We start from the raw sequence: 12,500 nt of genomic DNA, 5'->3' as shown, positions 1-12,500 counted from the left end.
ACCTCTTCACAGCTCTCACAGCAATGAGTGTTCACATCATGTTTACAATCATGTTGAAATAGATACTTGTCAGTGAGACCATTTGGGAAGATTAAGAAGTCAAGGCTGAAGACACTGTGAATGTTGGTTTGGATGTAACCTGTTTGTTTGTTTGTTTTTCTATGTTTCAGCTCCTGTATGAGGAGTGGGCAAGTTACAGTGTCTTTTACAAATACCAGCCAATCGGACTAGTAAGGTGAGATCAGAAAGCATTTGAAATCATAAAGTCATAATTTCCCCACTGTGAGGGTTTCATCTTGAAAACTTAATGTGCTCTCCTCTTCTTCTTCTTCTTCTTCTTCTTCTTCTCCTTCGTCTCCTTCTTCTTCTTCTTCTTCTTCTTCTTCTCCTTCTTCTTCTTCTTCTTCTTCTTCTCCTTCGTCTCCTTCTTCTTCTTCTTCCTCCTTCTTCTTCTTCTTCTTCTTCTTCTCCTCCTCCTTCTTCTTCTTCTTCCTTCGTCTCCTTCTTCTTCTTCTTCTTCTCCTTCTTCTCCTTCTTCTCCTTCTTCTTCTTCTTCTTCCCTCCTTCTTCTTCTTCTTCTCCTTCTTCTCCTTCTTCTTCTTCTTCTCCTTCTTCTTCTTGTCCTTCTTCTCTTCTCCTTCTTCTTCTTCTTCTTCTTGTCCTTCTTCTTCTTCTTCCTCTTCCTCCTTCTTCTTCTTCTCCTTCTTCTTCTCCTTCTTTCTTCTTCTTCTTCTTCTTCTCTTTCTTCTTCTTCTTCTTCTTCATCTCCTACAGGAAGTACTTTGGGGAGAAGATCGGCCTGTATTTTGCCTGGCTGGGTCTCTACACCCAGATGTTGATCCCTGCCTCCGTGGTGGGAGTTATTGTGTTCCTGTACGGCTGTGCTACCGTCGATGACAACATTCCCAGGTCAGAAGCCAAGGACATTGTTACAATAGTTGAAACTAACTCAATAGACCTATCGCTAAGCCACGGCCCCTTTGACAACTCGGACAAACAAACAACGCTCGCTCAAATTCTTCACTGGCAGTGACTGACTGACCGACCGTGACTGAATGACATTCAATGACTTACAATGGCGGGAGTTCAAATTTCTGATTTACCACAGCAAATAATAGACATGTTTTTTTATTTTTCAAGAATATTTTGTCTAGAAGCTTTTCACCGTCAGATATTAGCCAGTTGTTTGTCTGAGTTTCCTGCCTGTAGTGACTTTTGCTGTGATACGATTGGACAATTTCTATTTTGGGGCGTGGCTTAGCGATAGGTCTATTGGATCTCTAAGTGGACCACCAGTTCACCAGTTCCTGCACCAGTTTCACAGATCTACCTCTCCGTCCCCCAGAGGACATTTGTGACACCTTCTAATGCTTTGGTCCTCATATCGGGAACTGATGTAATGATCAGACGGAAATACATTTCCGCATTGTTGAAAATCAATGACACGTCGCTAGGCAACTAACACAGCTTGTTTTGTGAGCCTGCTAACAACGTAAAGTAGTGTTATAGTTAACTAGGTAGCAGTTGCAATTATGGATCACCAAATCCATTGCGTTGCAGTATTTTTGGCTTGACTAGCGAGTTTGTGCTGTGATTTTCAACAACATTGAAACGTAGTTCCGTGTTTCAAAAGAAAAGTCAGAACATTTTGATTGGTTGCCGATATGCGGACCACAAGACTAGAACGCGTCACATTGATGAAGCTGGTCCTTTCAATTATGTCAATGGCCTTAGGTCCCGATTCGATCAATAGCATATAATGGTAAACCGTGTTTTGCGAATTCACACACAATGTTGTGCTGTTTTGGAGGCGTTAAACCGCCTTAAAATTGTTAAATGTTTCAAGCTATTCCTCTCACAGATATTGTTATATTATCACACAATTGGTCCATAAAGTGTCCGTAAACATTCTGACTGAACCTGCAATGTGGTATACCTTTGTCTGGAACTAATTAACTAGGCAATGTATATAAGAACATTGAACAATAACCCTCCGGAGGTACTGCAGAGAAAAGTAGAAATCTGACCTCACAGTCCACTCTGAGATCATATTGAATTTGCTTCAAATATTTTGACAACTGTAGTCCATCATACACAAGACAGAGAGTGGTTTACAGTGGGACGACTCGCACACACACGCACACACACACACACACACACACACACACACAGGGCTAACTGTACTGTACCATGGTAACGGAGAAGAAAGAGTCCTCAACCTGACTCCATGCCAAACAATCCTTAAATGGTTTATATTCAATACTTACACTAAAAGCCCATAAACGCACTCATGTCTTGTTTACGTACCTGTGGCGTAGCTCGACCGCTACCTCTGTCACCTCCCTTCTCCCTACTCCTCCCTGCCAACATCGTGACTAACGACTTCAATAATTTTCACTTACTGGGAGATTGTGAAGGATGCAGTTTTAGTAGGGATAAGGTGGGGGGGTCCCGTCCTGTCCCTTTCCTGCCCCCCTCACCCCCACCCACCCCCGCCACCCCCACCCCCCACCCCCACCCCTGGCTGGTTGGCTGGCAGGCCAACACTATAAAATAAAAATGGAACCGTCTCTCTTTCCTCACCGTGCGGAGAGAAACACAGAGGAGGTGATTTGTGATGTCCAACATCTGGCTGACGAGGCCAGCTTCCCTCCCTGGCTCTCGTCACAGTCAGGATATTTTGACACCGTCTGCTTTAATGTGTACGAGCAACGCGAGTGCTGCTGGGCCTGATCCCCCCCCAGTACACCTATTAGATCACTACGCCGTTAGCCCAGACTCACCTTCTAAAGGAATGCACTTCTTCACTAGAACAGCCGTGAGCGAGCCTGTGAGTAAAGATAAATGTTATATCTTTGCACTCGATCAAATTTCAGGACCCCTCCTTTCATGACTTTATCTAGATATGTGCGTTCTACCACCCCAGTATCCTTACATTTGTTAAATCACACCAGGATAAGCTAGTATAAAGCTATTTTGACGTTTTTCCGTGTAGGAAGCAGGCTAATTTACAAGCGTTCAACTAGTGGTCGTTGTGTGTAAATAGCAGCTTAGCATTGAAAAAGAGGGGGTACATCTATTAGATCACTATGCAGTTAGCCCAGACTCACCTTCTGAAAGAAGTAAAGGAATGCACTTCACTAGAACAGCCGTGCCTTTTTTATCGACTTTTATCTACTTTTGAAAATGGAAGGATACTGGGTGGTAGAACGCACATATCTAGGAAAAGTCATGAAAGGAGGGTCCTGAAATTTGATAGAGTGCAAAGATATAACATTTATCTTTACTCACAGGGTTCAAATTACCCTCATGGCTGTTCTAGTGTTAAGACCAGTTGACCCCGACAGACATATTATGTACATATTTGTAATCAATAGTCCTTTTCGTTTTAACTGACATATTGGTACATGAACACAGAATATTTCTGAATTATTAAATATAATAAAGTAGTTAACTTTGCAGGCTACATTTCCCATCCATTGTATGAGTCATTTGTATAGTATGCAGTAGATGTATGCTGTCATTATTACATGTGCCCCATTTCCACTTAAAGGGTTAATTAGTTCAATATTTGTTAACTCGTCAGCTGGTCCCTTACCTTGAAAGTAGTCTATTGGCCAAGAGAAACTGGAATCCATGGCTCAGGGTTGTTTAAAAAGCCACTACTAACCATAGCGAACTTTAGCTACTGCTGGGGGTTTTTGTTAGCGGTGGCTAAAGTTAGTGGCTATTAGTAGTGGCTATTTAAAGTTGTTGTTTAAAGGTAAAGGACCATCTAACTATAAGTTCAAAAATATTTAACTAACCCTTTAAGTTGCTATATGGAGAAGGGTGATGCCAATGGATAGCCCATGTTAAGTGGCTGTCGACTGACTGATTTGTCTGTCTGTCTGTCTCACTCTCTCTCTCTCTCTCTCTCTCTCTCTCTCTACCCACCCTCCCTCTCTCTCTACCCACCCTCCCTCTCTCTCTACCCACCCTCTCTCTCTCTCTCTCTCTCTACCCACCCTCCCTCTCTCTCTCTCTACCCACCCTCCCTCCCTCTCTCTCTCCCCACCCTCCCTCTCTGCTACAGCATGGAGATCTGCCACCCCAACAACAACATCACCATGTGTCCGCTGTGTGACAAGGCCTGTAGCTACTGGAAGCTGAACACAGCGTGTGGCACGGCGCGGGCCAGCCACCTCTTTGACAACCCCGCCACGGTCTTCTTCTCCATCTTCATGGCGCTCTGGGGTAAGAGGGTTCGTCCACAGCAGTGTGTACTCTACTGGGCTCGGCGGCTGTGGCTCAGGAGGTAGAGCTGGCGTCTAATGGCGTCTAATGATCGCAAGGTCGCCAGATCGGCGGTTCGAACTCCGGCTGGCCACATGTCGAGGTGTCCTTGGGCAAGACACTGAACCCCCAATTGCTCCCAATGAGCGGCTTGCGGCTTGCATGGTAGCTTGCCGGCATTGGTGTGTGAATGTGTGTGTGTGAATGGGTGAATGAAAGGCCGTTGTAAAGCGCTTTAAGGCAATAAGGCAAATAAGGCAGTCCATTTACCATTCCATTTACGTTTCCAAACAAAGACAAATGGGACTACTCCTCACATTCCCTCTGCTCTTTCTCAATCCCACCTGTTTGGATCTTCCTACTGTTTTTAGTTTTTGTTTTTAGTTCTTTCTTCCTCTGGTAATTTCCTCCATCTCACTCTCCCTGTCTTCCTCTGGCTCTCTCCCCTCTATGACTGTCCAGCAACACTAAACCCAACAGTATCTGATTCGGTGGTTTCGCCTAGTGATGCTTTTCCCCTTTAAAAATGTGCTCTTTGTTGGTGCTGGAGCATTCCTGTGCTCTGTTCAGTGTCACAGACGGACGTGAGACAGAAGGAAGGAAGCAATTGACTGGAGCAGAGTAGCAAGGCCATGGGTTCAACATAAAAATGTATTTGCGGTATAATTATACCACAGCGTGCTTTGTGTGTGCTTTGTGTGTGTGTGTGTGTGTGTTTGTGTGTGTGTGTGTGTGTGCGTGTGTGTGTGTAGTGTACGTGTGTGTACACGTGTGTGTGTGTGTGTGTGTGTGTGTGGTTTATTTTCACTTTTGGATGCAGTCATCTGATGGGGACATATGTGAATGAAGAATATATGAGTTATAATATTCTGTTGTTATGTTTTGTTATGTGTCTAGATGTTATGCATGATGTAGCTAGTGAAACTCTGGTGCAACTGTGGTCCTTCACTGATGGAGGCAGGCAAACAGGAAGCCTGTTCTATTACCGTAGCTCAACTCGAATACAAGATACTCTCAAAGTACAAGTTGAATGCTTAACATTAACCTGTCGCAATCTTTATGTAACTCCATATGAATGCTTTCATGGATGAAAGTATTGCGGGGGGGGAATTATAAAACAGATAGTCAACCTTTTTGTCTGGGCAGTTGGCTAATGTGTCTGAAATAAAAAGGCCTAAGGCCCCTGTCTGGTTATTACCCTATTACCATATTATCATCCCACATACGCACCTTGACTTATGCACCTTGACTATGCAATTTTAGCTCCTCATCTCTCAAACGTAACAATGGATCATTTAGGTAATTATGGAATTGAATAATTGATTATTGCAATCCTAATTTTAGCTACCTTCTCCCCTACCTCACATTATCGTTTTGGGAAGGCATTAAAGGGACTTTAATTGGAACTGCCATTTCCTTTGATAACTAATTTCCCCTCCTAATGGCCACAAGTCACTTTTTTCATAATCTTCCTAAGGTTAAAGGTGCAGTCTGTAAGATATACAGTATATATATCAGATATGGATTTTTTCCCCTCATATATACATATATACATATAAATACCAAAGCATTTGTAATGTAATTGCAACAATTTTCTGGGAGAAGTGGTGCATTATCTGACAGATAGTGCGACTAGACATAACTGTTAACTGTTATTAACTGTTTCCTCCTGTGTAGCGGCCATGTTCATGGAGCACTGGAAGAGAAGACAGATGCGTCTGAACTATGAGTGGGACCTAACAGGCTTCGAGGAGGAGGAGGTAAGCTGTTACTCAAGTTAGGCTCCTTCACTTCAGACTTTTAGGTCTGAAACATTAGAGTGAAAACTATACTTCTTACACTGCCCAAGTCCCACCTGCCTGCCACCAAATTGTTATTATTGTATTATTGCCCAGTTGTGTCAAACTTGGGGCGGGGGAAATGGTGTTTTACAGTAACTTACTAAAAAACAGTAACTCGTTTATTTTTTCCTGTTCCTGACTTCTGCAAAAGAACACAGCACAATAGAAGGCTATCATTCTATATATATACAGCCTATATATAAACATGCTTTTCGTCGACGTATTTTTTTTTATCAAAAAGAATACAATGCGTGTAGAGATTTTCCCAGTAACTCCATTGTCCCCCCCCTCTCTTTTTTTGGGCATTTTACAGGAAGAGCTGAAGGTTTGCAACTTTTACATTTCACACCAAAAATTGCTTTTTTTTCTCCTCAGCCATTCTCTTGTTTTCACTAACCGTCAGCTGGCTCTTCACCTCTAGGGCTATCCAAGGACAGACACTCCTCACCCCCGACACACTTCTACTAACACGCATGCACACAAAACATCAACTGCCACTCCCAGCTGAACCACCTCCCCACCAAGACGTCGGGTCGAGTTGGGTCAATTCAAATTAGGATTCACTTAATACAAGAAATTAATCGAATTTAGCACATCCTTTCCAGAAAGGATTTTCCCCTAAATCAAAGTACAATTTCAATTAATTTCTTGCATTGAGTGAATTTTTGAATTTTGAATACAAATTGACCTTGACCCATCCAGCCTCCCCATATAAAGCCTCTGGTTCTCTCTACGAATGGCCCACTGAATGCCCACAGCTGCTAGCCTGCTCACAGCACCCGTACACCCCTGTCTGAGACCTCAGTGTAAGCTCACTAGCTCTCTCTCTAGCCCAGTTCTCTCTCTGTCTCCCGGCACTCTCACACGCCTCTGCTGATGTCAGCCCCCCTGAATCTAGAGGGCCAAAACTGACCCCTCTTATTTATTTGCCCAGACTCCTGACGGACACCTGCAACTGTCTCTACAGTATAGCCAAATACACTCTCACTCCACCTGAGTGTGTTCCTGACGAGTGCTCCAGTGTCCATATAGTTTCATGTTAGTAGTGTTAAGTGCTTTTTATATCCCCCCTCAGGACCACCCTAGAGCTGAGTATGAGTTCCGTGTGATGCAGAAGTCCCTAAAGAAAGAACACAAGAACACACAGAAGGTAAGCCTAATGGACAGTCCTACTTATTAGCTACTCATATCTGATCTTCTGTTACTGATTTCTTTTAGTGTCGTCCTCCAACAAAGTTCTGTGACTTCACTTTGTCTTCTCTTGCCTCCCGATGCCTTATAACCAGTCCATAATAATAACAACAATAACCCTTCCACTTTGATTGAATGATGTATGTACAGTATGATATCTTGTGAGGTTTTTTAAAGCACTCCTTTAGAGATTGAATGATAACAGTTCTTTAACATGACTAGCATTGTGTGTTATGTCTCGTTGTCTTTGAGCTCTATCAATACCTGGTATTTGGAAAGTGATTCCCTTTTTTTACACAGCCAAATATGTGATACGTGTGATATTTTATAGGTCTAAAAAAAAAAAAACTCCTTTAGATTGATAGCAGTCATTGTATAGGAATAGTGTGTGTGTGTGTGTGTGTGTGTGTGTGTGTGTGTGTGTGTGTGTTGTGTCTTGTTGTCTAAATTCTCTACGGTATGACTTAGTATGAGTGCGTGGTTCTTTGTTGTCTTTGATCTTATTACTATGGTGTTTGGTTCTCCTGGGTTGTCTGTCTGTTTGTCTCCTGTCCTCTGATTGGTAGAAACCTACAGAGATAGCAGAGGAACCGCCCACAAACAAATGGAAACAAACAGTTCAAACTGCCATGGCTGGCCTTAAACTGGTACTTTCAGTGTCCTCTCGATCGCCTCCCCCACCGCCCTCACTCCTGACCTCCCCCCTCTCCCCCACTGCACCACTCTTGTCATGACTGACCTCAGTCGTCCCACACACACACACACACACACACACACACACACACACACACACACACACACACACACACACACACACACCCTTGGTGGGTCTGATAAATTAATAGTTACTCCTCCTCTGTCTGACTACCACTTTCATTCAGGTTGAATTCTTTTTATTAGTTTAATTCAGAAATATAGACCCCACAGTAAGCTATCATTGATTTAGTGTTCATTTTTAAGAGAAATGTGACAGTGAAATGTGACTTGACATCTCCATGGGTGAAATACATTAAGATAAGATAATGACTTTATTAATGAATCCCCAGATATATAAAACTAGTTCACCTGGTTTGCCCAGTACAAAGGAACCAGTGGAATAATCACAAAAGTGAGAATTCAAAGCTAAATCATGCGCACCTAAAAGTATCTGACAGATGTTGTGTATTTCACCCTGGCCTGGATGCACCTTTCCACTCTCCAACCTCACTTTTCCCCCCGTCTCTTGTCTTGACAGTGATTTGTTTAACTTTTTTCTTTTTCTATGTTGAATCTTTATTTCTTTTCGTGGTAGACTACTGCTTGGTGCATGTTGTCCTCCTTGTTTAGTGTCATTGAGGCTGTACGTTCCTGTGCTGTAGATGCATTCAGGAGTAACACTTTATTACATAACTGTTTGTCTTTATAAAAGGTTTATAAGTGCTTCATGGACACACCGACCTGTGTGATAGTCATTCGGTGCTTCACAAACCGTCAAGCAAATTATGTGGAGCTGTGTGTATGCTGTATAAAGGCAACACATGTCCATGTGACAACACCATAGCTTATAAACCATTTATAACGGAAACCCTTAAGGGAAAGGGGTCACCCATACAATAGTCAGCATGCTGGCCTGTTCCAAACGACTGCCTGAAGGTTGCTGACCCCGTCCTTGACATCCACTGTGACATGCTGCATAGAGAATGAGGAGAATGACTAAAATGCCTGAAATAAGAGAATGAACTTTGAACTTTGGGACCACCACCGCCAATCCTCTCTCAGGCTTGAGTTATTATTGTTGTTATTTATGTCTGTGTACTGGTCGTGTTGGCATCCAAGCACACGCTTTTTTTTTTCTTCTCCTATCCATGATGTTTTGATTCTTCTGCTCACTGGTTATTATTTCTGTCGGCTGTTACAGTATTTGTACACAGTTGCAGTCCCCACAGTATGTCGGACCTCAACTCCGCCGATCTTAATACTTCCTCTCCCTCTTTTTAGGCAGAAAAAGAAAAGCTGACCTGCAGAGACAGATTTCCAGCATATGTGACCAACGTAGTCATGATGCTTTTAATGGTGAGTCCAAAAAAACGAAAGATTTAGAAGGAGGTTGTTCTGTGACCTACACCAACATAGTGTGGCAGTTTATTTCGCTGCCCTTTATTTCCCTGGTTCATATACAAATGAAATACAGGATGAAAAAAGGTAATTGAATAGCAATTACAACATGTTTGTTTCTTGACAAAAGCACCACTTTTATATATACGGTACCTTAGCTTTGGCCGTTATTGTGAACTCCTCAAAGACCACAGACCTCTGGACCTCTCTTCTGGGGGCGGCTGTGGCGCAGGAGGTAGAGCTGACATCTAATGATTGCGAGGTCGGAAGATCGTCGGTTTAAACCCTGGCTGACAACATGTCAAGGTGTCCTTGGGCAAGACACTGAACCCCGAAATTGCTCCCAACGAGCGGGCTGGCGCCTTGCATGGTAGCTTGCCGGCATTGATGTGTGAATGTGTGCGTGAATGGGTGAATGAGAGACCGTTGTAAAGCGCTTTGGAATAAGATGCTATATACAATAAGTCAGTCCATTTACCATTTATCTTCTCCCCTCTGCCTCCTCTCAGATCGGGGTGACGTTTGCTATCGTGTTTGGCGTCATCCTCTACCGGATATCCACCAAAGCAGCGCTGCACATGAGCTCCAACCCCACCACGCGCTCCAATGTTCGACTCACGGTCAAAACCACGGCAGCCATTATCAACCTGGTGGTCATTCTGATCCTAGATGAGGTGTATGGAGCTGTCGCTCGCTGGCTCACGGTGCTAGGTCAGTCTGCTGACGTGTGTGTGTGTGTGTGTGTGTGTGTGTGTGTGTGTGTGTGTGCGTGTGCGTGTGCGTGTGTGAGAGAGAGAAAGAGAGAAAGAGAGAGAGAGAGAGACCTAAAATGTGTGTGTGTGTGTGTGTGTGTGTGTGTGTGTGTGTGTGTGTGTGTGTGTGCGTGCGTGTGTGTGTGTGCATGCGTGTGCGTGTGTGCGTGTGTGTGCTCTCCTTTTCAGTAATACAGAAGCCAAATTCAAAGTTGAATGAATGAATGAATGAATGAATGAATGAATGGTCTTTATTGTCATTGCTATAGTACAGGTACCAAACAACGAAATTTAGGAGGGGTGGCTCCCCTGGTGCTAGGAAAGAAAGAAAGAAAAAAAAAAATATAAACACACAAGAAGGGAAGGAGCTGGTTTACATAAATAAAGGCTATGTACACTATCCACTATACTATACTGTACAGATAGACGACTAGGGTTGTCATATTGCACATAGTGTTATTGCACATTCATTTAAAGTGTCGCAGTTTGCAGGCTTGAAATGTACACATTTGTGCCTCAGCACTACACCTGATGTTTTCAGTCCAGCAGCTACAGTTATGGCAATAGTCTCATGATGTTGTCTGTCTGTCAACGTTCTGTTTGTGTTCTCAGAGGTTCCGAAGACTGATAAGAGCTTTGAGGAGAGGTTAATCTTTAAAACCTTCATCCTGAAGTTTGTGAACGCGTTTACCCCCATCATATACATCGCCTTCTTCAGAGGGAGGTGAGTCCCCTCAGTTTCACCGACCACTTTCAACTGATTTGAGCTATTCGACAGGGTTCCCGCGCTGGTCTTAAAAAGCCATAAAGTCTAAAATCCAGCAATCCGATTACAAGGCCTAAACATTTCCCAAGTTTCAGTTATTAGGTCTAACAAATTAGGTGCTAGGTCTAAAAAATGTGATTAGCTTGTCCTGCAAGGAAATCAGTCCGACCACATATATTTACGCGGAAATAGGGTTAGTAGGGTTAGTATGGCAGTGAAATCCCTAATTTCATCACCTCGAGGATGACAAAAAGCTATCATATGGTGCCGCGAATAGGTCTAAAATCCTATTCAAAGAGGTCTAACTTGTAAAACTTGTGAAACTTGTAGGAACCCTGATTTGAGTTTTGAGATTATTTATGAGGTTTGAAACATGATTTGAGAGATGAGCTTGATAAATAATTACACAGCATTGTCATATTTCACAGCAAACTCAACTCTTGTGCCTTATTGCATTATTTTGCAATTTCATAATATTCTATGATTGCATCTACAGTAGACAGTATGGTGCTGTCATTATGTTTATGAGGCAACGTACCACTTCATACGAAGGGAAGTCTTTCCTCTCATAACACGACACTCCTTGTGTTAACACAGGCTTGTAGGACGCCCAGGGAATTACCTTTATGTATTTGAGTCTTACCGCATGGAGGAGGTAAGTACTGTCTGCTTTCAAATCCTATTCTTTAACTCTTAACATACCTAGAAGACATAACATTTTGGCATACATACATTTCAGGCACTAATGAAATATTAAACAGTCTTTGGAGACCAAATTATTTTATAAATGATTTATATATATATAATTATAGTTTGTTTCATCACGTTGCAATGAAATGTATTTGTATAGCGCTTTTTAACAAAGGTAATTGTTTACAACTACAACAACAAGAACCTACCTACAGTATGAATAGATAATAGATATAATAAATTAATAGATATAATATGAAAGTGCTGTCAAGTCAAGTGCTGCTCTAGTCCTCTCTGACAGTTAACTGTGATATTACAATATTCAAATCACTTGACTACTTCAATGTTAGTATTAATTTATGAGACGATAAAAGCTATATACACCCCAGTAACCAAAGAGTCGAAAGACGTCCTCGGGGAAGCCGGAATGTGGCTTCAGATGACGTCTTTCTAGGACGTCCAGGTGACGTCTTTAGGACGTCTTATGGACTACAGAATCGTCTCCTGGACGTCCTAGAAAGACGTCATCTGGACGTCCTAGAAAGACGTCACCTGAACCCACATTCTGGTTTCCCTGAGGACGTCTTTTGGACTCTTTGTTTACTGGGACAGCCAAAACACCAAAGAGCTGGTCGTACATTGTCAGTAATCGACGGCATAATGTAAGCTGTTCTGGTGCAGTGCTGTACTGTATGTGACTAGTGCTCTTCCCCTTTCAGTGTGCTCATGGAGGATGCTTGATGGAGTTGTGTATCCAGCTCAGTATCACCATGTTGGGAAAGCAGCTCATCCAGAACAACCTCTTTGAGATCGGCATCCCGTGAGTGCTCTAGACACACACACACACACACACACACACACACACACACACACACGCACGCACACACACAG

General features: G+C 42.9%; 1 protein-coding gene across 1 annotated transcript in view; it reads left to right on the top strand.

The window, feature by feature from the left end:
- Positions 1-12,500, top strand: part of ano1b (anoctamin 1, calcium activated chloride channel b) — a gene marked incomplete at both ends in the record, with an annotated part of 54,717 nt that overhangs the window by 28,363 nt on the left and 13,854 nt on the right. Inside the window, 11 exons of the mRNA XM_080539184.1 lie at positions 171-235; positions 775-909; positions 4,076-4,236; positions 5,953-6,035; positions 7,192-7,266; positions 7,874-7,954; positions 9,285-9,359; positions 9,911-10,112; positions 10,766-10,877; positions 11,517-11,574; positions 12,329-12,429. Of these exons, the coding sequence (XP_080395310.1) occupies positions 171-235; positions 775-909; positions 4,076-4,236; positions 5,953-6,035; positions 7,192-7,266; positions 7,874-7,954; positions 9,285-9,359; positions 9,911-10,112; positions 10,766-10,877; positions 11,517-11,574; positions 12,329-12,429 (1,148 nt within the window). The remainder of the gene's footprint in view (positions 1-170; positions 236-774; positions 910-4,075; positions 4,237-5,952; positions 6,036-7,191; positions 7,267-7,873; positions 7,955-9,284; positions 9,360-9,910; positions 10,113-10,765; positions 10,878-11,516; positions 11,575-12,328; positions 12,430-12,500) is intronic.

The sequence above is a fragment of the Nansenia antarctica genome, assembly GCF_963989245.1.
Source record: "Nansenia antarctica genome assembly, chromosome: 9".
NCBI lineage: Eukaryota > Metazoa > Chordata > Actinopteri > Argentiniformes > Microstomatidae > Nansenia > Nansenia antarctica.
The sequence above is the reverse complement of the archived record's forward strand: the minus strand, read 5'-3'. Positions and strand labels throughout refer to the sequence as shown.